Source organism: Maylandia zebra, linkage group LG20 (genome assembly GCF_041146795.1).
Source record: "Maylandia zebra isolate NMK-2024a linkage group LG20, Mzebra_GT3a, whole genome shotgun sequence".
NCBI lineage: Eukaryota > Metazoa > Chordata > Actinopteri > Cichliformes > Cichlidae > Maylandia > Maylandia zebra.
In genome coordinates this window covers 1,256,990-1,281,943 of record NC_135186.1, presented here as the reverse complement: position 1 = coordinate 1,281,943, position 24,954 = coordinate 1,256,990, and the positions used below count along the sequence as shown (strand labels likewise).

At 41.7% G+C, this 24,954-nt stretch overlaps 4 protein-coding genes across 7 annotated transcripts in view; 2 read left to right on the top strand and 2 right to left on the bottom strand.

The window, feature by feature from the left end:
• lgr6 (leucine-rich repeat containing G protein-coupled receptor 6) overlaps positions 1–11,003 on the top strand; it is a 38,647-nt gene extending 27,644 nt beyond the window's left edge. The window contains exons 7-18 of the mRNA XM_076878243.1: positions 2,644–2,712; positions 3,202–3,273; positions 3,403–3,474; positions 3,875–3,943; positions 4,539–4,610; positions 4,849–4,914; positions 5,032–5,103; positions 6,165–6,236; positions 6,737–6,862; positions 7,812–7,966; positions 8,596–8,676; positions 8,758–11,003. Of these exons, the coding sequence (XP_076734358.1) occupies positions 2,644–2,712; positions 3,202–3,273; positions 3,403–3,474; positions 3,875–3,943; positions 4,539–4,610; positions 4,849–4,914; positions 5,032–5,103; positions 6,165–6,236; positions 6,737–6,862; positions 7,812–7,966; positions 8,596–8,676; positions 8,758–9,896 (2,065 nt within the window). The 3' untranslated portion in view covers positions 9,897–11,003. The remainder of the gene's footprint in view (positions 1–2,643; positions 2,713–3,201; positions 3,274–3,402; positions 3,475–3,874; positions 3,944–4,538; positions 4,611–4,848; positions 4,915–5,031; positions 5,104–6,164; positions 6,237–6,736; positions 6,863–7,811; positions 7,967–8,595; positions 8,677–8,757) is intronic.
• A 76-nt stretch (positions 11,004–11,079) lies between these two features.
• Positions 11,080–15,515, bottom strand: ube2t (ubiquitin-conjugating enzyme E2T (putative)). The gene is made up of 7 exons (XM_004558847.3): positions 15,357–15,515; positions 14,977–15,086; positions 14,188–14,257; positions 13,981–14,086; positions 13,745–13,843; positions 12,922–13,005; positions 11,080–11,357 (listed from the first exon to the last, which is right to left on the bottom strand). Exons 2-7 carry the CDS (start codon positions 15,083–15,085, stop codon positions 11,241–11,243), a joined length of 585 nt encoding a protein of 194 aa, XP_004558904.1. The 5' UTR covers position 15,086; positions 15,357–15,515; the 3' UTR covers positions 11,080–11,240.
• A 1,297-nt stretch (positions 15,516–16,812) lies between these two features.
• On the bottom strand, positions 16,813–19,437 carry zgc:194242 (putative methyltransferase YdaC). 2 transcript variants are annotated; one of them, XM_004558852.6, is made up of 4 exons: positions 19,238–19,437; positions 18,571–18,827; positions 17,361–17,541; positions 16,813–17,253 (listed from the first exon to the last, which is right to left on the bottom strand). In XM_004558852.6, the coding sequence occupies exons 1-4, from the start codon at positions 19,317–19,319 to the stop codon at positions 17,057–17,059; spliced, it is 717 nt and encodes a 238-aa protein (XP_004558909.1). In that variant the 5' UTR covers positions 19,320–19,437; the 3' UTR covers positions 16,813–17,056. The 2 variants fall into 2 exon arrangements, with proteins under 2 accessions (XP_004558909.1, XP_004558910.1); XM_004558853.5 differs by having other exon boundaries at positions 19,234–19,378.
• Positions 19,406–24,887, top strand: etv7 (ETS variant transcription factor 7). 3 transcript variants are annotated; one of them, XM_004558850.3, is made up of 10 exons: positions 19,406–19,440; positions 19,844–19,900; positions 20,108–20,246; positions 20,374–20,538; positions 20,616–20,792; positions 21,931–22,059; positions 22,155–22,298; positions 23,495–23,637; positions 23,792–23,892; positions 23,990–24,887. In XM_004558850.3, the coding sequence occupies exons 2-10, from the start codon at positions 19,868–19,870 to the stop codon at positions 24,177–24,179; spliced, it is 1,221 nt and encodes a 406-aa protein (XP_004558907.2). In that variant the 5' UTR covers positions 19,406–19,440; positions 19,844–19,867; the 3' UTR covers positions 24,180–24,887. The 3 variants fall into 3 exon arrangements, with proteins under 3 accessions (XP_004558907.2, XP_004558906.2, XP_004558908.2); XM_004558849.4 differs by lacking the exon at positions 19,406–19,440 and adding an exon at positions 19,624–19,767; XM_004558851.6 differs by lacking the exon at positions 19,406–19,440 and having other exon boundaries at positions 19,628–19,900; positions 21,955–22,059.
• The last annotated feature ends 67 nt before the right edge of the window (positions 24,888–24,954 follow it).

The window sequence follows — 24,954 nt, the reverse complement described above, 5'->3', positions numbered from 1 at the left end:
GACTCACATTATGTGCCTCACTAAAGCCCTGATTGTGTGTGAGTGTGTAGGTGTGCTTGTGTGTGTGTAAAGCTGGTTGGTGTTACTTGGAACACCTGAAAAAAATTTTGTTTTTACAAATCATATGAAACAAGTGCGCCAAAGAATAATGAAGTGTGGTGCTAAATTGTAAAGTCATAAAAATGATTAATGCCCCGATAATTTCATGAAGCGCCTGAACGTTTCTCAAAACCACAACCAACGAATGAGTGACGGGAATGTGAAGGTAAAAAAGTCGTCTTTGATTCCTTTAAAGCATCATCGCGGTGTTTTGAATGAGCAGTTGCTAGCCAGAGTTAGGGTCAAGTAAAGACTACAGGAGAGAGTTTTCGCGAGTACGTGCCGTCGCCTCAATTACTACCTCCTAACCACACACCAATATGGAAACCGCAGAAAACCGACACAGCTTCATGAAAGAGGTGGGGAGAGAAAAGAAATAGTGTCTCCTGCAAAATTCACGGTGGTCTGATGAAAACACTTTGTCTGGCATGCTGCTTAACAACCTGTTGAAGTGTTAAAAAAATAAAAAAAGCACGGCTTTCTTTTTTATGAGTGTCTGGGCACATGCACGTGCGTGCACATAAGCGAGTACTGTCTGCCTGTGCAATAATACAGCTTTACGCTCAAATTGAAAGTCATTATCAGTTCTGGGAACTGTGAGGAAACACGGCGTAAGGCGGAGGAGGAATGGTTAAGGGGATGAAGGGAAACTGGAGATTGTGAAAAAGAGGGATGGAGCTCTCTGGACCAGAATAGTGCGTGTTAAAGTGTTTGGACTGTCAGCGGTGGGGGAGAGATCGATGACTCGGCGGGATAAGATGACAGGTGTCATTGACGTGGGGATCGCACTGGTATGATGGGTTAATCTCTCACAGCGGCTTTGCTTATGAGAAATACGAGAGACCATCTGTATCGCCGCCACCCTCCCCAACCCCTAGTGTGTATTATAAAATCATTACTACGAGGAGCCGTCCAGAGGCCTGCAGGAAAATGCAACAGCATATGCAAACAAGACAGAACAGACACCGGCAGACAAACATTTCACAACATTTGCTGGAAATACATACATATATCTCTCAAAGTTCTTCATCAAAGGTATTTGGCTACTTGAACAGAATAAAAACAAATCCAGTTGAATAGGACTTTAGGATATCCTTTGATCTTGATGGCTGGAAATCTTCAAAGGAGGCTCTTAAGTGCACACATGCCCTGGCATACATTTTAATACACCAAAGTACATACTCGTATACATGCAGTCACATGTACACTACATTTCTCCCATGCACAGAAGGGCTCTAATGTGCATACTTGTGTAAAGAATGGAAATACAGTCTAGGAACTGTGTCAGGTGTTTATCTTATTGAGTGTGAAAAACTGATGAGACAAAATCCTGAATAATCAAGACGGAGCAGTAAAAGGTCAAGGGTCACACCCAAATCGCAAACGACACTTCGCCAATGTTTGATACACTAATAGTCTGATATGCATCAAAGTGAAAGCACAGTTTTAAAGAATATAAAAATGCTTTGGGTAATTTAGGGATCTACTTCATCGCATAGTTAGGCCATTAATCTACTCTCAATCTGACACATGCCGCGGAGATGGTGGAGAACCAAGATAAGGTCTGCAAACTTGTTTGTGAGATCGATTGCTGGAATGTTAGATAATGGTCACATCTTTTCTCCATCTCACCAACACATTTTTCATACAGGTACATCTTAGAATTAGCGACAGAATTGGTTGAATTTTTTTACTCCCTAAGAAAGAGGTAATGGCGCTCAATTCAGTTCAGTTTTATCTACATGGTGCCAACTCACAATGAGAGTCACCTCAAGGTGCTTTATACCAGCGGTCCCCAACCCCCGGGCCTCGGACCGGTACCGGTCCGTGAGTCGTTTGGTACCGGGCCACGAGAGTAGAGGCTCAGGTGTGAAATGTCTGGTTTTCAGGGTTTTTATCTGTGTTCAGCGTTATTTTGTTATCGTTTTTATCGTTAACTCGGTGTTCCTGGGTCTTTTCAGGTGTGTTATGAATAAATCTTCTTTTTTTCGGTACCGGTACTAGTTTTATTTTGTTGTATTTATCTGCGACACCTTAAAGGCCGGTCCGTGAAAATAATGTCGAGCATAAACCGGTCCGTGGCGCAAAAAAGGTTGGAGACCGCTGCTTTATACTGTAGAAAAAAGAAAACCCCAACAATCTGACAACCCGTATGAGCAAACACTTGGTGACAGCAGGAAGGAAAAACTCCCTTTCAACAGGAAATACCACGCTCAGGGAGGGGCAGTCTTCTTCCAAGACTAGTTTGGGTGAGAGGAAAGAGAAGAAAGCAGCGAGAAACAGAGTTTAGAGAGGAGTGAAGAAGAAACAGCGTGTTAGGTGAAGCCCTGCCCACCACCAGTCTAAGGCTACATAACCAAAGGATAGTTCAGGGCCCTAAAATCTTCTATCAGCGACACACACACACACACACACACTCGTGCAACATTTCTCACATAAACATATAAGACCACATGATGGATGGATGGTCTCCATCATGACTGGGACTGCATGTGTTAACATGCTGCTTTATAATGACTGTTTCTCTTACTGGTTCTCTCACAGGGATTTAAACTACAATGATCTGCAGGAGTTCCCTGTGGCCATCAGGACACTGAGCAAACTTCAGGAACTGTGAGTACACACACACGCAAACACGAAAAACACACCTGCCCGACATGACTATCGTGGTTGCGTTATCCCGAGTAATCCCGTTAAGTGATTTTAATGTGGCACTCGGATACAATCTCTCTCACCCCAAGCAGGTGCTGGCTACACACCCACGCAGCCGCTCGCCTGCACGTACACACAGGCGCACATGCACACACACAAGCCGTGTTTTCCCTCCGCTTCAGCAGATGTTCTGCAGCGCGCCTATGTGTCACAGATACAGCGTATGTGTGCGTGTCTACATCTCATGTATCCAAAAATGCTTTTCAGCTGTGCAAAGGCAGGTGCAAGATGAGAACATGTGACTTCTCAATCGCAAACACACTCTGTCCCTCCTCCAAACACAAACATGCACACACAGACTCCAAAATAAATAATAACAATGATTATTAAGATCATCAGAAACATATTTACAGAGAACCTGACTAACATTGTCTTTTTTTATATTTGCAGGGGTTTCCATAACAACAATATCAAAGCCATCCCTGAGAGGGCCTTTGTGGGAAACCCTCAGCTCCAAACCATGTGAGCTTCAATGCTGCTATCTGCACAGACAGACTCACAACTGAGACTTCATCACCATCAGCCATTTACAAAAACAAATTATTCTCCGGGGCGTGACGTGATTGTCTCTTTCCTCTCTTTTTGTTGCAGTCATTTCTATGAAAACCCCATCCAGTTTGTGGGAAAATCCGCTTTCCAGTTCTTACCTAAGCTGCACACGCTGTAAGTATGCGGTCAGCAGGAACCATTCCAGTGAGTTAGCCCAAACACTGTGTAAATCATCTTCTGTCCTTTGCAGTGAGGGTTGAGTGGACATGTGTAATGGCCTACTGAATGATGTTGTGTTAGCGTATTGCTGTGCTGTGTGCTGATGTGGTAAGAGAGAGTGTGTTGTAAGAACATGTTGAATGGTGTGACTTATGATGTCTAGTGAGACAGCCAAAGCAGCCTGTGTTGATGTTGGAGAAAAAGTTTGATGGATGAAATGAGCTGTTAGACAAGGTCTGTGTACACGCGCGAGTGTGTGTGTGTGTGTGTGTGTGTGTGTCTGTGAGTGAAAAGAAAGGGGGAGTGAGAGAAACAAAGACAGTCGTCTGACACTTTTTTCCTTCTTTGACTGTAGCTCCCTTAACGGGGCAACCCAGATTCGAGAGTTTCCCGATCTGAAAGGAACCACCAGCCTGGAAATTTTGTGAGTCTTTGTACCCTTTGCACCTACCCGTCCCTCCCACCCACACAGACACACACAAACACGCACCACTGCCACCACAAACCCACAATATATAATTTCACCAAGCGAGCCTTTAAAATGTACAGTAAAAAAAAATGTTGATGTTTAGATGTATTTATTTATTTAGACTTTAATTAGATTTGTGCTGTATGTCTGATTATTAATGTATTTTATGTATTTCTGTTTTATATTACTGTGAAGCACTTTGTGGTTTTTAATATATAAATAAATTGATTTTATTTGATTTGATGCTCAGGACAAAATGACAAATCAGACTCCACATACAAGAGAGACAAAGAGCCAAGAAAGATAAGACCGGGCAGGAAAGAAACTGAAGGAAATAGATGGAAATGTGTGTGTTCAGACTTTAGGGGAAGCGGGGAATGAAGAGGAGAGTCAGGGAAGAGTAGGCAGTTATGTCAGCCATTGACAGGTTTGGCGAACCTACACAGCTGCCTGTCTCACCAAGTTACACTCGCTGGACTGGAGGATCCTTTCGCTTGCTCGCACTTCAACAATGATCAGAAGATCCTCTTCTTTTTTCCTTCCCCTACAGAACGCTGACTCGGGCTGGTCTCTCAGCTCTGCCTCTGGATCTGTGTGAGCAGCTGCCTCGCCTCAGAGTGCTGTGAGTAGATACACACCAAGGGGAAAAGTTAGAGGTACAAAATCTGATACACACAACTCAATTGCGGAGACTTGTCCCCCCCCCAAAGAAAGCATGAACTTGCACAATCACATCTCTGTGAAATCCAATCAATACAGAAAATTATTGTCCTGCCGTGTTGCCTTCCTCACAGAGCTGACCATAATTTCCCACACCATAAACCCACAGCTGGTCACTGTGTACTGTGTTTGTGTTGCAGGGAGCTTTCTTACAACCAGATAGAGGATCTGCCCAGCTTTTACCACTGCTCTGCACTGCAAGAGATGTGAGTTTTTCAACCCCCTAGACAGTCACACACTTACTGTATCAAAGGCAGCAGTTTTCTCAGTTTACCTCTGCACATAGTGCTTTGGTTACATATAATATATCATTTTCCTAACAGAGGGTTGCAGCACAATCAAATCAGAAGGATCGAGTCAAGCACCTTCCAGCAGCTCACCTCTCTAAGAGCACTGTGAGTCAACTTTACTTTGTCTTAGTCACAAGTTGCACGCGATATATTTAGAAATTTGTGTTTTTTATAAATAACCATCACCGTCGGGTAAGGATAGTGAACTGAAAATATGCAGACTGGTGAAAAATCAAAGGAGAGAAAAACAAAAAATAGTCCCTCATTATGCTCATGATGATGGTGCTCAGGAGCACTATCTAAAGGGCCCACGTCAGTCCAAAATCTCTTATTTTGTTTGAGATATGGTTACCATGAACATGATACATATCATTTTCATAATACTCTAACTGCTCAGTGACCTTTTGTACCCAAGAGACATGGGCATTAGTAAAGATTACAACCTTGAAGATAGGATGATTTCATCACATATCTCCCAGGACAACTGTGTTGATGTCCTGTGCCCATTCCCAAAACACGTGGACCCAAACAGGAACACCATATTTCAGAGACATGGTTGTATCCTGAACTGAAATCTTTGGGAGAATTCTGCAACAGCAAAGATTGTAGACGTGTAACTTCCAGCTGGCAAAGTCAGCAAAACATATATAAATTATATAATAGTACCAGAAAAATTTCCCTCTCACATATCTGCTGAGATGCAAGACGTGCTTCTTGGACTCCAAAACCTTCCCAGCAAATGCCCTGAGCACCAGATGTCCTCGCTATGAGTGTTGGAGTTCTAGGTTGTTCTTTTAATTTGTCACCCATCTGTATATGTTATTAATAACCGGATAGCAGGAGATGACAAAACAATGAAACTAAATTTGATGTACCATTGAGGTTTTTTCTTGTGAAATAACACATAGTTTGAACTTTGTTTCTCTAATCATGTTTAACTGAAACAATATGTAGAAGTCAAATCATCTGTGCTATAATGAGGTTTCACAACATGACCCAAGGACTCTGATGCCAAAACGAAGGAAATCATCGGTTGTTGGATTAAACAAGACTGTAGGATTGTGACCTATTACTGACATCTAGTGGTGATACACAGCATTGCCAAGTGTGCGCCGTCATTCCAGGCACTTTCACATCATTGTGATTCTTTTTGTTGCTGTTGTCAGTGACCTGAGCTGGAATATGATCGAGAGGATCCACCCAGATGCCTTTGCTTCGCTTCACTCTTTGGTTAAACTGTGAGTAAACTCACTAAGACTCTTCCACCTTTCATCTTGTTCTCCCCTCCTTCTGAGAAAAGCATAAAGAATATATGCATCTCAGAGTGTTGCACTTGCACAAACACTCCATACTTGGCTGCGTGCTCCACTGAAAACCTGTGGACTTTTGGCAGAGTTTGCAGCGAACATTAAAATCCATTTATTGTTTGAAAAAAAATATCTCTGCATGGCAAGAAGCCTCAGCTCAAGTCATGCCAATATAAAATTACTTCATTGTGTGAAGACTGGTTGAAGTTTGCGTGGCTAAACAAGCAGATAATACGTTTGACAGAAAGTATTATGTGGAGCCAGTCTGATAGAGTCCTGTCTACACAGCTTAATGAATCTAGGAGACAAGGACATTTTATCAAGGACATCTCGCAGCTTTATCTGAAATAAAAACACATTTTACAAACATTAACTTGGCTTGATTTGACATGCACCTTTCTTATTTCACTGTCCTTCGATTTTTCTCTTAGGGACCTGACTGAAAACCGTCTGAGCTCAATACCTGTTGTAGGCTTGAGCGGTCTGACCCATCTCAAGCTGAGGGGGAACACAGAATTATATGAGGCCTTCAGTCCTGATAACTTTCCCCATATAAGGTAACTACTCTATTCAGAATCATTGAGTGCTTTCTTTAACTGTGTGAGCTTCAAATGAAACTTGTATTTTGCTTTGTCCCAAAAAAACAAAGATCCCAGGTGTGTATCCTGTGGCTGTGAGGAAAACGCATCCCTTCCCATCCCTTAAATTATCCTTCCTCTCGCAATTTTCTACTAATATCGTGAATTTACCGAAAGCTGCCAACTCTGACAATTGACTAATTACAGTGTATCCCTGCAAGCCATTCCTGAGCCGAACTTAAACAATGACTGAGTATTTGTTAGCAGCAAGTTAAATCTTGTTACAAAGATCCCTGAAGGCCTAGGAAGGTGCGATGAAGTAAAAAATGAAGAGGAACTTTTAAAGAGATTGGAGATGGCAGCAGATCAAAGCTCTGTGTTAGTATCCCTGTAGAACATCGCCCAGAACAGAACCTCTGGCAGACAAACATTTTAAAAGCACTAAAGGTAAAATAAAAGGGTTTTTTGCAGACATCTACACCAAAGTCAGCAGATCAGCAACATAAATAAACGCTTCGCCTGCATTTTCCCCAACGATGGACTGTTATCATTATTAAAAATTCAGTTATGCTTTCATACACTGAAGCTTTTTTGGGTCTATTGTTACCATCCCCTCTGTTTACAAAGGCTACGCGTGTCCAGTATAAGGCAAAAAAACCCGGTCCCTATGGAATATATACCTTTAATACCAGTCAAACTGATTACACATCAATCAAAATGTGGTTTAATGTAAATACAAGTAAGAGCAACAGGAACAAAAGCACTTGAAGCTGCTGGGAAACAGTTTTAAATTGTGCCTAAAAGAAACGTAGATAAAGCTCACGTTGAAAGAAACATCAGCCAGGACTTGCAGTTTTGTTGCCACCTTATTATGCTCCTGTTTTTCTTCTGGTTTATTTTCAACACTACTCTCATCTGATTGGTACAGGGTGATAGAGATGCCTTATGCCTACCAATGCTGTGTGTACGGCTCCTGTGATAGCTACAAGCCAGCCGGTCAGTGGGACTCAGAGCAGAGCAGCACCAGTGAAGACCTGCATAAGAGGACTGTAGCCATGTACCCCATCCACACCGACACTCACTGTAAGACAACACATGCTTACGGTATCTGTGAAAACATACACACAGTATGTCAAAAGACTTGTAACATATCAGATGGGAATCTGACAACTAAGTGTCCATACCTGGCCGTTAAGGACGTGTCAGATCCTCACTGAAACCACAGTGACCTAAACACACAACACGTGCTGACCCCTCCATTCCTTCATTCCTGTGGCCAGCATAAAATAGAAACACAAATAAATCAAAATGAAGGTGAAATGAACCCAATGAATCTGCATGATTAAAGCAGAAATTAAAAAACTGCTGGGTGTATTCAGAAAAACAACAGAATCAAGAGATGAATAAGCCAAGACATATCACTGATTAAAATTTATTTACCTTTAATTGCTAGAGAAACATGCCAAGACAATCAAAATTCATCCAAGCGCCAGTAATCTTCTGAAGTGTCTATTTTTTGTCTGTGGAACAGAATGTTATCATTACAACCCCCTGCAGCTAGAGTCGCGCATAGTCTGCATGGGGTATATTGTGTATAAGCACTTTCAGAATAAGCTCTCAATATGCTTTAACACATGGACCTTGTGGAGGTTTGATCAAAAAGGAAATCTGAAATTCTGAATTCTGGCCCTAAAAAAACCGTTTTCTTTCAGATGACCCAGACTTGGAGGAGTTCCAGCTGGAATTAGAGGAATCCAAACTGCAGGCCAGTGTCCAGTGCACACCAACACCTGGTAATGCAAATGAATGCAAATGAGTTTTATTGTAGGGTATGATGCAAGTAGCTAATGAGTTACTGTTTTGTGCTGTTGCAGGTCCTTTCCGTCCCTGTGACTCTCTGTTGGGCAGCTGGCTAGTTCGTGTTGGCCTGTGGTGCATCTCCCTGGTGTCTCTGCTGGGGAACTCCATCCTGCTTCTGTCTCTCTTTGGCTCATCAGGCTACCTGTCACCACTTCGCTTTACCGTGGCTTGCATGGGGGCTTCAAATCTACTGACTGGTGTGTGCATGTGCACCCTGGCCCTTGTGGATGCTCTCACGCTGGGAGAATTTGGCCACCACGGAGCCCGGTGGGAGGGGGGTCCTGGTTGTCAGGCGACAGGATGGGTCTGGGTGTTTGCGTCCGAGGCCAGCGTGTTGCTGTTAACTCTTGCAGCAGTGCAGTGTGGTGTGAGCGTGACGTGTGCGCGCACCTATGGGAAGTCCCCATCCCTCGTGAGTGTGCGCACCTGTGCACTGTTCTGCCTCGTTCTCTCCATCACGCTTGCTTCTCTCCCACTGGCAGGAGTCGGGGAGTATGGGTCCTCGCCTTTCTGCCTTCCCTCACCCCTGCCACCCCCATCCTCTCGACTGCCGTCCTCCCTGGGCTTTCCCTTGGCCCTCATTATGATGAACACCCTGTGCTTGCTTATAGTCACAGGTTCACACATCCGCCTCTACTGGGAGTTACTCAGAGGAGAGTGTGAGGGCTTGTGGGACTGCGCTATGATCAAACATGTTGCCTGGCTAATATTCACCAATGGTCTCCTGTATGTACCAGTAGCTTTCCTCTCCCTTTGTTCCCTTCTTGGTCTCCTTTCTCTGGGGGAGGAAGTACTAAAATCAGTCCTCCTGCTTCTCCAGCCCTTGCCAGCCTGCCTCAACCCTCTTCTCTTCCTTCTTTTCACGAGAGACCACTCTCAGCTGTTTTTCTGGCCACGCCCCAAAGCACGTACACAGCTCCGTCGGGACCACACCTTGGACTCGTTGGTTTCCGTGGACACAGAAAAGAGCTCCTGCTCCGATTCCTCAACACAGGTGTCACTCACTGATGCCACTTACAGTGGAGGATCTTCTCTCCAAGCCCGGCAGGATCCGATCAGATTTTCCCACTGCTCCTCCACATCCTCTGTTCCTCTCATCCCTTGCCAAATACCTCCTCCCACTGCCAGAGATAGAGAAAGGGTGGCAGAGTGAGAGAGAGGGTGAGCGACTGGTGATTTCTGGAAAGTTTGGATCAAGATGTCTATCACACTGCCATGTCTCTCACTCTCAACCCATGAGCATCCACGCTAGCTGTCTGAAAAGCTAGGACACCATATGAATATGAAAGGACCATCCTCTGCAGAAAGACCGCCTCTGGGTTCACAGTCTTCAAGCTCCTCAGAACATTCAACACTGAAACTGTTACTCCAGAGACTACAGAGTGCAGAGAAGCTGAGGAGAAAACAAAGAGCCTCTGAAAGTGGAGAGCGGGACTACAAGGTCCTTTCACAGAAAAGACTATTCAAGGACATTGAATAGGACAATGACATTGCTTTTTATATAAAGGACAATTTCAGACATTTCAGTGGACTGAGTCATGGGGAACAGTTCAAATCCACATGGAAAATGTAAGCATTGGACAAATCAGCGATTTCGCCTGTGGGGAATTTAGGTAGCACCAATAGATCTTTGTTTATACTGAAAACTGATGAAAAATCCAACTCAGAAGATGCAGGTTGTTTGGTTCTTTTATAGGTGGAGCCATTTTTTTGTTTAAATACAAATTCTATCCTATTGCTAAGGTCTGTTTAAAAAAAAGGGACTCCTCATCACTCACACGACAGCCAGTGTAAGCTAAGTTTTCTTCCACAGATGTCATTGTCATATTGTACTATGCAACTGTATAATACAAAGGTTGTTGTAAAAATGCTACTCTTTATACGGCAGCAAAGCGCCACAGGAAATGGGCCGCACATCTATTTTCATATGGTTTACATGTTTGATCTCAAGAAAAGCAACTCTATCCAACAGGAGGCAAGCAGTCATAGAGACTGAATGGGATGTAGGTATTTTTCTTACAGACTTTAGAGTAGGCTAGCATTATGTACATACAATATAACTACCTCTGAACTAGCATGGTTTTGACTCACTACAGCCTTATGATGTTTGTCTCCCCTTTTTATAAACAGCAATTATATAATTTTATATTATAAGAAATAAATCCTTAGCTTGTAAAAACAAATGTACTATTTAGGATGTACATACTTTGTATACAACTGGTTAAGCATATTTTTGAATAAAATCATCATCTTCATACTATACACACTCAAGTATGCACTTATGTTACAGATCGGAGACACCTCCAAACTACACAAGAAGTCCAGGCACTCTGAAATACATTAATAAAATGAAACTTTAATATCACAACACAAGCACGCACATTATACATACAGCCATCCACATACATTTAAAAACAGGAAGACAAGTCTTACATCTGTGTATAAAATTAATACCACAGTTCTAACAAGGTGTCAGTTTTCTCAGGTGAGGTGGAAACTACACACAGGTTCTCTTTGCTGGATCTTCTGCTTCCTGCTGCACACTGTGCGCTTCTCTTTTTCGGGTTGATGCTTTCTGATCAGGAGTATTTTCTTTGTTGCCATCCACAACACCCTGGGGAGAAAAAATGCATTAAAAAACAAAACACCCTACTCCTCCTAAACCAGAAAATCATCGAGTCAGTTAAACTGCTGGGGTAAGTAGCAGAGGGGGTTGTTAATGAAATTATATACAGGTGCACTACAGGTGAAAATGTAGCGCACCCTCATGACATGTTGTCTCAGTTTTTTCCACCATTTTTACATTTGGCTGGGGTCAGTGTCACTACTGCTAGCATGAGTAATATTTGGATCCCACCAGAGGTTGGCCAGCTCGTGTTCCTTTAGTTTTTCTGAGCAGTGCAGATGTACATGATGCACTCCATTAGTAATCAGAATCAGAAAGGGTTTTATTGCCAAATGTTGAGCGGGTTTACAACATTAGGAAATTGCTGCGGTGCTTCAGTGCAAACATACTGTTATAAATTACGCTTAAATAGACATGAAAATAAAAATGAGAATAAGAATTAAAAGTGCTAAGTAGATAGATAGATATATACATGATATATACATGAGTGCAGGTGGTGATCAGTGCCAAACATGGAATGATGCAGTGACACAGCGTAGGGTCATGTGTTAGTGGTGGGAACAGTCGTACGGTTATTGTTCATGTGTCCAACAGCAGAGGGGAAGAAACTGTTCTTATGGCGAGATTACACTATAGTTACAGTAGGGAAAACAGTGGCTGGACACTGTAGCATGATCAAAATTGTTGCAACCATGTGCAATGACCTTGCAGTCTCATTGCCTCCAATTTGAACGCTTCGAAGAAGCAGTCTCTGAAGCAACGTTTTGCCGCCATCCTCAAAGCCGTAAAAAAGGGATGAAACTGATCCCCTTCCATTTTGCAGCTGAATGAGGGCAAGCTGGTAATAACACGCAAAATGTTTGTCATGATTAAGTAGTAAGATTAGTAGCAAAATTCCACATCTCTTGCCACCTGTTTCCATAAATTCAGAAGTTCCTCCACAAAGTGACATGATTGCTGCAGGACAGCAATCTAACTGCAAAGTGCCATACGTGCTTGACAACTTTGCTTTTATACAGTAACAATTGCCAGCTCAGTTGCTCTGACTGACTAACTAACTTAAATCAGCTGTCACATGCTAGCAATCTCTCTGTGTTTATAGATTAGAGAGCAAATATTTGCAAAACCTTGACAATCTTTCTGGGAGTGATTACAGTCAATCTGAATTGTTTGGACAAGTTGCTTTCCTCTAGGCAATCTGTGCAGTCACCTTACAATTGAGGTTTGTCCAGAGGTCGAGTATGCAACACCCTCAACCCCCAATCACAGAATGCAAAAAAAAAATCAGTGCAATTACAAGGAGGTTATTTTCACTTTAATGCGACTGCAAATAAACAAGTTCTATTTACTCGGCCTATAATGTTCTATTGCAGGAGCACAGCACAACCATGTGGGTCAAATAAAACAGTGCACACAACTAATACATTAACATTGTTGTGGAGCAAGTGACAGGAATCATGTGACTAAGAATAGAGCAGCAGTCAGAGTGTAATTACATTAAATGATTAATAATTATAATTATATTATATTATATAAGTCCTTAGTAACTCACAGAATTCTTCTGGACGGCATGTTCTTGTGTCCACTTCCTGGCCTTCTCCATAAACAGGTGTTTGTTGTATTTGAATTCCGATGACTAAATTACGGGAAAAATAGATAAAAGTATAAAGTTGGATTATCGAATCATTCACTGTGCTACAGCTGAACACAGCTGCTCTCTAACCCAACAGGTTTTAGCTTAAAGGGGTTTTTGACTTGCATCTAAACAAGTCATTTTGGCATTTACCACACTCCCGGACTTGTCTTTAATTACTTAGCACAGCGGTCTCCAACCTTTTTTGCGCCACGGACCGGTTTATGCCCGACAATATTTTCACGGACCGGCCTTTAAGGTGTCGTGGATAAATACAACAAAAGAAAACTAGTATTGGTACCGAAAAAAATAAGATTTATTCATAACACACGTGAAAAGACCCAGGAAAACCGAGTTAATGATAAAAACAATAACAAAATAACGCTGAACACCGATAAAAACCAAACATTTCACACCTGAGCCTCTACTCTCACGGCCCGGCACCAAACGACTCACGGACCGGTACCGGTCCGAGGCCCGGGGGTTGGGGACCGCTGACTTAGGATACCTTTTATTTCCAGGGATGAATTTGAATCAATTAAAAACGGAACTATGTATTTTAGTCAAGACAATGTCTTTAAAACTGTTTTTTTTTTTTTTTTTTTTTTAAATAAAGAGCTACTGTTACATGATAATATAGGTAACTCACAATTTTCTAAAAATAAAATAAACCACCACAGACAGATTGTGCATGATAGATAGCTGGACGTACAGGATGGACAACACACTATGTGTGACTCACTATATCAGCCATCAGGGGGTCGTCTGGATTTGGCTCCGCCATGAGTAGCTGTATGGAAGTGAGGACTGTGGAGATGTTTAGAGATGGCTTCCAGGCACCCTGAAAAAAAAAAAAAAGAAATAAATATAAAGACAACACTACATCTGAAATGTATAAAATGCAACATATATCCTTGTGTCCACCATGTAATGGTGTTGAAATAAAGAGTTTATTATGTACTGGAAATCTCTTATAACCTTTGGTGGCAGTTTAAGAGCATCATGGCAGATCCGTCCTGAATTGTCAATGTTTGGATGGTAGATTGGAGTCAAGAATCGTATTTTGGGAGGCTCAAACGGGTACCTAAGAGGAAAAAAAAAGCATGTCAGTCCTGCTAGAGTGGAGTGAGAACATGTAACTAGTAGAGAGAAACCCATCGACGTTAAAGCTCAAAGAAGAAGTACCTCTCTGGAATCTTGACCTCCAAGGAGAAGACTCCACCATCATAAGGAGTTCCTGATCCACCCAGTATCTCTGGAACATAACAGGGGTTAAAGATATGGTCATGTATTTGATATATTTTAATGACAGGATCCACTGCAAAAATGGATGTCAAGAGTGATCTTAATCAGGTGAAATATTCTGAGTATATAGTATAGGTAAATGTATCTTGGCAATTTGTTAGGTACACCTGTTCAACTGTCTGACAATCAGCTAATCACGAGGCATCAAGTCAGTGCATTATGGCATATAGACATGATCATTGCAACCTGCTGAAGTTCAAACTGAGCATCAGAATCGGAAGGAAAGCCGATTTAAGTGACTTTGCTAGTAACGTGATTTTGTTAGTGCCAGATATGGTGGTGAGACTCTTTCAGGACCTGCTGATCTACTGAGATTTTCCACATAAGCATCTCTAGAATGCACAGAGAAATGTCCAAAATGAAAAATGTTCAGTGAGCAGCAGATCTGGGTCAAAATACCCCACTGATTTCAGAGGTCAGAGGAAAATGGCTACGCTGGTTTGAGCTGATAGGAAGGAAACAATCCAAAAGAGCCTCGATGAACGCATAACGCATCAAATTTAGAAGCAGACGGGCCGCAGGAGCAGAGACCACACTGGGCACCGCCGCAGTTAAAAATTACGATAGTTGTGAAGGCAACACAGAGGTCCAACCTGGTACTAGCAACGCACATAAGAAAGTGTCTGGCAAGTATAGCTTTAGTCGTTTAAGTGACACAGTAGTACATACGTGCCCGGAGGTCGTCTATCTGATCTTCGGTCTGCCAGCATGTTATCCCAGGGGGGGGCTCGGTGCTTAGCATTTGAAGTTCACGTTTCAAACGAGAAGCCCTCTGCATTCTGAAAAACAGGCAGCTGGCTAATTAGCGTTACACTTAAAGTTCGTGGGTCAGTCTCCACACACGCTTGTAATAATTTAATCCTAAACGTAGAACATTTACTGTCAAATTGCTCAATGAGACAGTGGTTTGTTTGTGATGTTAGCTGCCTTCTTGTGATGCTGAGCTAACGCCTTTGCTTACTAATGTGAAGGCCGAGAAATAATCACCTTCTTAGTGCAAAAAGTCTAATAACAACTTGTCAGGTGGAGAGCACCTCTCGTTTACTTACTTTTTATCAGCTGTGCACTTGATAATCACTGTCTATCTTAATCGAAATGTCAGTTTCACAGCTCTCGGCGAAGCAGCGTCATCGACTCTGTTTTGGATTTCCCTCTCCTTACGTATGCACCGCCCGCGCGCCGCTCTTCTTCTTCTTCTTCTGTTGGATTTATTCAGATGAATTACCGCCACCGTGTGGTCCCGAGTGTGAGCTACCAGGAGGCTACTTCTGCGCACAAATAACAGCATCATTTTTATTTTTAATTTAACAGTGTTACAGTGATCATCCTGCAATCCAGTAGCCTCTCTGCTTGCCGCTCGAAACACTGGGCAACTAACCATTCATGTGTATGTGTGAAATATGATTCTTAGAGGATACTAAAATCACTTTTCATTTATAGCCTTACAAAAAGGAACAAGAAGCGTCTCCTGGTGACTCTCTGGTCTCTAGTCGGTATTTACTTATAAGGTAATATTTGTGTATTTTCAATATATGAATTTAGTTTTCTTTGAGGTTTCAAATAAGGGTGGCATGACAAATGTATACTTTGGTTACACAAATATTGTCTAGGAGTAGGTAATGGATAATAGGTACTGACTTGTAAAAAAAAAAAGGGTTTAAAAGACCTGAGCATGTGATCTAATATTGCACTACAATTTACACTACCGTATATCTAACTAACAAAGCAGTTCATCATCTTTTTCTTGACAACACTTTCTTTAAAGATATAGGCATTTTGGGTAAACTTGAATGAAAAGAAGACACAGGTGAAATGTAAAAGCGAGATCAGAGGTCAAATATGAAATTATATTTGGAAGCAAACTATAATGTGATACTGACCCCATATAACAGTATCATTTCCCAAATGTTGCCAGTGCAAAAGTGCAGTAGACTTTATTTTTTATTAAAGTTTGACCTTATTTAACCTCGAAGAAGAAGACAGAGGCCCAAAGTAACGCGATATTTATAATCCCCATGTATAATTAAATGCCTGTATGTCTATGTGACAGTACGAAACATAACTGTAATAAGTAACTTGATATCACATTATCACTTGGACCTTCAGATCCATCTGTTGACCCTGAAGGACAGAGGTCAGTTATGATATGACATTTTAAAATCTTTTAAGATGCTTTTTGTGGACTTTACATCCATCAATTATTAAGTTGATGGATGTAAAGTAATTATTAATGGATTGTTAACACGTCCCCACTTTGCAAAGTTTGATCAGAATTCATTCAAAAGCTTTTGAGCTTTTGAGTTTAAGGACAAAATGACACACACCCCAACGCTACCAAATATATCATTTCTTGGTGGAGCTGACACCATGAGTTTTGTTTTATTTTGACAGCAGAAGCACTATAAGACTTTGGTATCATCTTGTGTGTTTTATTCTTTCTAATTCTTTTATTCCTGTTTTCCATTTATTGCATGATTACACATTCATACAGTTGGGTTTCCTCCATAGAGTTCTTCATTATGTTTTATTTCCACTTTTCACAGTAATGCTGTTTTGAAGCTTTAAAATCACCATACTGTATACTGGTACTGATGTAAGAACATTGCACGTAGGGAATGACAGAAAATGATATAAAACTTCTCATCTGTATATGTTTATCATTATGATAAGTTCAAGTTTATCCATCTTCAAAAGGAAGACCATTAATGACTGATGTAATCACACTAAACTTCATAATTGCATAAGTATCTTATTTGAAGGCAGTGGCAAAGATAGCCTGAAAAGTAATGTTTCTGTCCTGCTTGTCCTCCATTCTGACATCAGTGAAGCCGGAGTCTCTCAGAGCTGCCATGTAGGCCTCTGGGCGCCAGTTTTCCCCTGGCATCACCCCCTTCGCTGCTATCGTAGCCACACGAGAAAGCCTCAGAGTTGTGACCATCAGGGCTCCTGGGTGGGTTAAAAAGATGGGGAAATTCAATTTGAGAATCATTATTTAAAGACAAGTTTTGGAACTAAATCTGTAAATAAAGTTTGCCTGACTGTCATGGCATTACCTGGCTTCATCACCCGGTGTATTTCTGCAGCTCCTTTTCTAAGATCAGGCCAGAAGTAGTAGCAGTTACAGTGAAAGACTCTGTCCACAGTGCTGTCTCTGAGAGGCATTGCTGCTACGTCACAGTGGTGGAGCGTCACTTTTTTACTCGCTATAAGTTCCATCATTTGTTTCTTTGCCATCTGTCAGACACAGAAGAATTACAATATTGTCCCTGATTAGCAGCTATGCTTTTCTTAGGTCTTAGCTGCCTGCTCAGCAGTGCTTGATTTTTATTTATTTATTTAATATACAACAAAGGTATGCAGAAGAACGCACAACACATCAAACCTTAAAGAAGCTGGGCCAGACCACACCAGGTGCGATCAGTTCAGAACAGGACATTGTTCACTAGTAGACGCTAATTTGCATGGGCTTGACAGAAGATTGGAAAACTCTGCATGGTCTGATGGTTCATGATTTCTGCTGTGGCATTTAGGTTCAGAATCCTTGGTTTTAACGTAAAACTCATTGTTGCAGCCACGGGCAGCACAAAGGTGACCCCTTAAACTGATTTTAGTCTCATTATGAGTTATTGGTTCTGTTAATAATTAGCTGGCATAAACTCACAGCATCAGTGGAGACATCAGCACATTAGTGATGTCACATTCTCCACTGACACAAGATGGCGCTAAACGTGTTTTAAAAACTTTAAGCTCTTATTTCTTAAATCCAGCTACACAGACAGTGTTACATCTATGTTAGTTTTGGGGAGATTTTAAATTAGATTTTAAACATCAAGTGTTTCATTCTGACTTTAAATGGCCTCCACATCATCTCAATTTAAGAGGATACCTCTGAGATATGGTGGTATCACTTCATGGGTGTCCAGCAGCCAAATCTGCAGCAACAATGTGATTTTTCCCTCATGTCAATATGGACCAAAATCAAAGAAATGTTTTCAGCACCTTGTTGAATCTATGACACAGATAACTCAGGCAGCTCTGAAGCCGGTGAAGTAACGAAATAAGTGGCCAGTGTGCGTATTTTCTCCGAAATAGTGCATTTTCTTTTTAAAGGCTTGCAATGTGTCTGCTTTAGCAAGGCTGAAGAGGCCACAACAAAGCTGTGTGCTTTTACTCTTTTTCAAAGACACTCTTCGTAACAGTAACAACCCACATGTATTAAATAAACTTGAATTTGACTTGTTTATTCCACTCTTTCTACCTCACCTGGTGCATGTACTCTGAGTAATCCACCCCTATAAGGTGGCCTGTGGGGCCCGTGAGCAGTTTGGCTGCAGACTGTAGACCCAGACCGGGGCCATGGCCCAGCTCCAGCACAGTGTCCCCAGGTTGGATGGCACACAGCTGCACAGCACTCTCCTCCAGGACCTGATTGTAAGCTGTGAGCCACTTGCTCACCAACCACCCTGCAAGTGATCGCGTGGGACGGCCCAGCTGTTTCCCCAGTGGTTCAGCCCACATGACTGAAAAAAAACATGAAATATTTGGCTAAAACTTTCTGCTTTCAGGTTCAGCGGTGTTCAACGTGAGGACACGGTGTATAACATGTTATACATGGTTCGCCCTCACAGTGTGGCTGGACTTTGCTTATCATTATTTGTTGCGCAGTTAATGTTTAATCCGCTGATTTGTTTTAAAGCCAAGTAGAAGTTTATTAACATTGTTATTACTGAATAACCAATTAAAGTTGAGCACTTGATTGAAACTTGTAGATTTACAGACTCAGAGTATCGGGCCATCATTTTTCTCCGTTCAGGAGAATCCAAACAGCTGACACGGTGCCCTCACGCAGCACGCAGTTCACACGGGTAAGGACAACATGGCTGCCCCTCTGACTCTCGGTGCCAGTTGCCCGGATAAAGCGCTTACCTACTTTCGTTTACAGTCAGCGCTCGTCGGCTCTCAGCCACGCCGCAGTTTAGTCTTCCTGGTAGTGGGAGGAGCTTGTGCTTCATCGGCGCACGCGCTGCTCCGTTCCGGGGTGTCCTACACCTCTTAAGTATCTCTGGCACTTCTTATCATCGACCACTTCCTGTAGTTTTCTTGTATTTTCTGGCCACACGGGTTACCGCTCATGTATGTATTGCGTAATAGCGAAACAGAAAGAAAGAGAAATAAAAACTATTCAAAAAATAAAACAAAAATAGGTGTCACCCTCCCTCCACCCGCATTTCATTTATGAACGAGAGCGTCTGCTGCAGCGCTTCTGTAAATATACTACTGCGTGTCTAAACAAGTGCAGTCAAAGGTTTTGGAAATGTCCTCTGTCGTTGCTTCCTCCAATCATCCTATTTTGCACACACCCCCCTGCAGGGATTATATTTCTTTCGTTTTCATTTCCCGGAAGGGTTGATTGTGAAAATAGTGGCGTTTAAAAAAATCTTCGAGTGTGTTCGTTTAAAAGTGAGTTTTGTTTGAGACGTGACCCGAAGTTTGTTTTCATTCTGCTCATGAGGAAGTCCCTCTATTTTCTGTGCAGTCGAGCAGATTAAAGGACGTCTCCATGGAGAGCGTTTCCCCGTCACCTTTGATCAAGGTAAGTTAGTCTTTCAGGGGCAAATCTTTCAAAGCCTGTGGTCTAAAACCACAAACCTGGAATCCGACTCAGTTTTTGTTTGAGCTTTCGTGCCTTAGTCGTTGGACGGTGACCAGCAGCTGTTGTTTATGCTCTCTGTCGCTCAGCATTGCTGCTCCAAAACTGCTGAGTACTGTGACTATAGCCATTTGTATCGATGTTTTGTAGCAAGAAAACAGTCCTCCATCGATTGTACGTGAAAAGCAAGTCAACATTTATCCCACTGTGCATCACTCCCCACCTACCCAAGATCCTTTGGTTAGTCCTCCCACTCAAGAAGACTTGTGGCATCTGCCTGGAAGGCTGAGTGAGTTAAATTATCCTCTCTGTTCTACTTATCTGTTAATATTAATTGCAGATATGACTGCAGATACACATATGCAGCACCTTCTGCAAGCACATTAGATTTGAAATGATGCATTTATTGTTTCCAGGAATTAACCCGTCCCTGTGGGATAAAGATGATGTTTCCCTGTGGCTCCACTGGGCTCAAAAGGAGTACTCGCTGCGCCGGCCGGAGAAGGGCCGATTTGAGATGAACGGCAGAGCCTTGTGTCTCCTCACTAAGGAGGACTTCAGACGCCGCTGCCCCAGCTCAGGTGGACATGAGTTAGTAGATCGAAGTCACCTGTTTCCGTGGCTGCATTTTCATATGAAATCCCTCATTTTTCTGCAGGTGATGTTCTGTATGAGATCCTTCAGTGTGTGAAGCAGCAGAGGAGGAGTGTGGTATGTGACCCGCCTAACACAACTCCTCCCGTGGCAGCTGGACACCTTCAGGGTCCAGTCAGCTGCCAGGTAATCGCTCACACAGTCCAAGAGCCACAGTCTCCCAAAGTCAGTGGCACCCCGGGTGAGTAAAATTAAGGAGTACATTTATAAATATATATACTGCTATACTACAGTTCAGTGTAAAGGCAGACAGATGTATTTGTACACAAGTTGTAGACTCAGAGTGCTTTACATGGGGCAAAAAAGAAAATGCATTAGATCAGCAATAGAATGTAAAAAAAGAAAAAATAGAGTAAAATTTAAAGAAATGACAAGAAACGTAGCAGTGTGTTGTGTACAGTAATTCAACAAAGACACACAGGGAGAGAGAAATGTTTTTGTTTAGATTTGAATGTGGCCATGATTGGACACACTGAACATTACCTGTTGGTCTGTGTACAGAATAATAGATAAAAGCACCTTTGGCTTGGTTCTCATCAGAGGCTCTGCCTCTTGTAAAGTTTTAGGAGGATCTCTAGTCTTCAGGAACATTTGTATCCACATAAGAACTCGTTTATTCTGGTTGGATCGTGGGTGTGAATACTTCCTGATCTACCACATGTGCAAACATATCACGTGGGAATCCTTTCTCTTTCCCACTTTTGTTTTACTCTACATGTGAGGACATCCATTGACTTCTTATCCCCCAAATTTAAAGACTGACGCTAATCAATGTTTGCTCACCCCTAACTGAAATGTTTTCCTTTGCTCTGTGCTTTTTCTTCACATGTGAGGAATAGTGATTCGCTGGCAAAGATGAAATAAACCCTCATTATTTTGTGATTGGGTACTTTGATTGACTTCTCTGCAAAAACGGATTTTATTTGCTCACCTAATTACATGATGCGTTAAGCAGTTATCACATAATTTATAATGATGAAGAAATGGAAATGCTGAAGTACCAGAACCATAAATGGTGTATGCGTACACTACACAAAGACACACACCCACAAACGTTTGTCAAGCAAAACAACTGTATAATCTTTCCCAGAAAAAGAATGTGTTGGCCAATGGTCTTCAGTTTCCTGGAAAAAGGATCCTTTAACTCTCAAGTTCAGAAGAATGACTTTGTTCTGCGCTCTGTCTGCTAGAAGTAAAACAGTCTCTGTGTTAAACATTAGCTTGTGCTAAGCCTGATATTATAAAATGTTCATGTGGCTGTAAAGTCACTTTTACTTTCACTTTAGCGTTTCACATTTCCTCATATTTCTGACTCACAGTTTTACCCGCTTTCACCACCACAGTGTTGGCTGCTGTCGGGGCCACTGTAAGCAGCCAGCCAAAATCAGTGTCAGCCCTTACAGATCGCCCCATCTGCTACACCTTGTCTGCACCACTCACACAAAAGAGTGAGTATGACAAATGGCCATAGCAGAAGTAAATTGTCCTGCAATTCCTACTGTTTCAGAGGCTTCATTTCTTTGTTGCCGTCTGTGTCTCTCAGACGGATCAGCGGGTACCTCAACATTGCACCACAATCAGGATGAGTGTAATCCCCAAACGAAGAACATCACCCCGGAGCCTCTGAACCTCTCCAGTCGACATAAGCCAAGGAGTCCGCTGCACAAGGCAAACGGTCGCATCCCAGGTATTGTTACAATAATTTGTTGACTATTGTGCTCTTCATGTATTTAATCACAGAAAACACACAGAATTGTTAAAACCGTGTCTCTTTAAAAAGTGAAGAAAAAAAATCTCATATATCATAAACAGCATTTTATATACAATCAGCAAATGCACCAATAACATGAACACACTCAGTTTCCTAGAAACTATTTTAAGTCCAACACGTTGGATTTGTTTGTGAGGTAAAGAGCAAAACAGACACAACATCCTGAAGCAATAACCCAAAAGTGGACCTGCGCTTTAAATATTCAATAGTTGGCTATTTTATTCTTTTGTTATGTCTAAATGACGGCTCAAAATGATATGTTAATGTCAGGCTTACAGGTACACTTGTGGTGAGAAGTTTCCTCGTCATGAGCGCGAATGTCGTGGCAATTTGAGGCTTTTAATGATTTTCTTTGAACTGTTCTTTGTCCGGGTGGAATGATTGTACAACATACATCTTTAATGACTTTCTCTGATCCACACAGGGAGAAAAGTATACATACATTCACTTAAATCTCTTAATAAGTGGTGATGAAAGTCCTGCAGTGTTGTTTAACTACAATTGGTCGTTTCTCTTTACCAAAATAATAAAAAAGAAAGAACACAGATAGAACTTCAGAAGGTCTCTTGAAATTTCTAAACAACTCCAGATTCCAATATTATCAGCAAGTGTGTGTAAGTACAAGTTATTCGAACAGTGCGACTACTCTCAAAACCAGGAAACCAACCAATTTACATGAATTTGACCATTTCTGCCAAGATGAATGGTAAGTGGCTTGTTGATGGCTACTAAATGCATCTTGCTGTGGGACATTCAACTATATGTTAGTGAGCCTGTGTATATATACTGTTGACCCTGTGTGGATTAGAGAGAACCTAAAATAAATATAAACTTGTGTACCTAGTTCTTGTTTTCTAAAGTCGTTAAAGATGTCTGCTGTACAAGAACAGGTCGAATAAATCATTAAAAGATGTAAATGACCGTGGCATTCATCCACATGATTAGTGCATGTACACTTGTGACTACGCCATTTTTATACGTGTTTATTGGAACGTGGCACTGAGAGTGAAAATATACTAAATGGTACTGAATTGAACTTTAAATACGTATATTTGTGACAGTAGTGTAAGTTCTGCCAACACGTGTGTTATTACTCTTCTAATCATGGCCAGAGTGCAGGCTGCTGTGGGACTATGTGTATCAGTTGCTTTGTGATGACCGTTACCAAGAATACATTCGATGGGAAGATCCGGACAGCTTGGTTTTCAGGGTGGTGGACCCCAATGGATTGGCACGGCTCTGGGGAAACCACAAGGTGAGTTCCCAGTTCTCTGTGCTTCATCCATCAGGAAAAACGGCTACACAGGTGGAGAATAAAACAAAACAGAAAAAAGCAGGGAACATTGGGGAAAATTGAATAATGTAGTGCATGACTTGCATGACTAATGATGCATGATCTCTTTTTACAGAACCGAGAAAATATGACGTATGAGAAAATGTCTCGGGCTTTACGGCATTACTACAAACTGAACATTATCAAAAAAGAAAGAGGACAAAAACTCCTTTTCAGGTCTCGTCTCTGCTCCTTTCTTTGTCATCCGCTTTCTATTTTCCTCTTAAATAACATTCAAACTCATCCTTCCTGCCTGTTCGTCGCCTCCATTCAGGTTTCTGAAACTCCCTCAAGATATCAAGAAACAGCAGGTCGAGGCTTCCGGCGCCCTGGAGCACACTCCACCTCACGATGGCGACTTCCCGGACTCCAGTCCTACACAAGAGTTCTCTGAAGACCATTTTGAGGTTTCCCCTGATCGGACGTCTCCACAGCCTCCCCCGACTGGTGCACCAGTGAGATAGAATAAAAGCGTGGATCATGTGTAGCAGCACGGCTCTTACCGAATAAAATAGGAGGTTGTAATATATTTATCTCGTGGTTTGAGCTTTCAGGGGAGGAAAAAATGCATGTACAGTCTGAAAAAACACAGTTGTGTTGTTTACTGTGAGATTATTATTTTTTTTTCTCTGAATCAATGTGTGTATAACTGTGATCTGGGTAAACACTAATATTAAGAGTGAGGAAAACTGTGAAATTAATCACAGAATTATCCAGCCAGCAAAACTTAAAATTATCTGCTTCGTTCAATATAATCACATAACAGGGTTATTTTCATAAACTTTACAGGTCTTGCAGCTATGGGTTGGAAATGACTACAGTCCAATACGAGTTTAATAACATAAGAGAGGATAAATAACTGTTTTTGTTTTGAATGCTGGTTAATATTCAAGATTGTTTCCACCACTAGAAAAAAATTGCCATCAATAAGTCAAAATGTCAGGTTATTATCTCCCATTTTTGGTAGGGTATCTGAAAGTTTCAGCTTACGTAGTAATACCTTGAAATCTTCAGCGTAGCTCAGATTGGGATTTTTACAAATTGTTATTTTTTTCAGTGGTGGAAAGCAGCTTTTTCTATCCGTAGGTTAAGTATTTGGTGTTTCATTGTGTGTGTGTGTGTGAAAAGTTTGCATTGAACTTGCTTTGGAAAAATAAATATTTTAATGTATACTTTATTGTCCCTGAGGGGAAATTTCTCTCTGCATTTAACCCATTCACTCAGTGAAGCAGTGGGCAG

Coding starts and splice junctions, on each gene's coding strand:
- ube2t (XM_004558847.3), bottom strand. CDS start 15,085: ATGCAGAGGGCTTCTCGTTTGAAACGTGAACTTCAAATGCTAAGCACC. Junction 14,087..14,187: donor GAGGTCAAGATTCCAGAGAG/GTACTTCTTCTT, acceptor TTTTCCTCTTAG/GTACCCGTTTGAGCCTCCCA. Junction 11,358..12,921: donor ATGCCGTCCAGAAGAATTCT/GTGAGTTACTAA, acceptor TTTTCTCCCCAG/GGTGTTGTGGATGGCAACAA.
- zgc:194242 (XM_004558852.6), bottom strand. CDS start 19,319: ATGAAGCACAAGCTCCTCCCACTACCAGGAAGACTAAACTGCGGCGTG. Junction 18,828..19,237: donor AGCGCTGACTGTAAACGAAA/GTAGGTAAGCGC, acceptor GTTTTTTTTCAG/TCATGTGGGCTGAACCACTG. Junction 17,542..18,570: donor ACTCAGAGTACATGCACCAG/GTGAGGTAGAAA, acceptor TGTGTCTGACAG/ATGGCAAAGAAACAAATGAT.
- etv7 (XM_004558850.3), top strand. CDS start 19,868: ATGGAGAGCGTTTCCCCGTCACCTTTGATCAAG. Junction 20,247..20,373: donor GCATCTGCCTGGAAGGCTGA/GTGAGTTAAATT, acceptor TATTGTTTCCAG/GAATTAACCCGTCCCTGTGG. Junction 20,793..21,930: donor CAAAGTCAGTGGCACCCCGG/GTGAGTAAAATT, acceptor TCTGACTCACAG/TTTTACCCGCTTTCACCACC.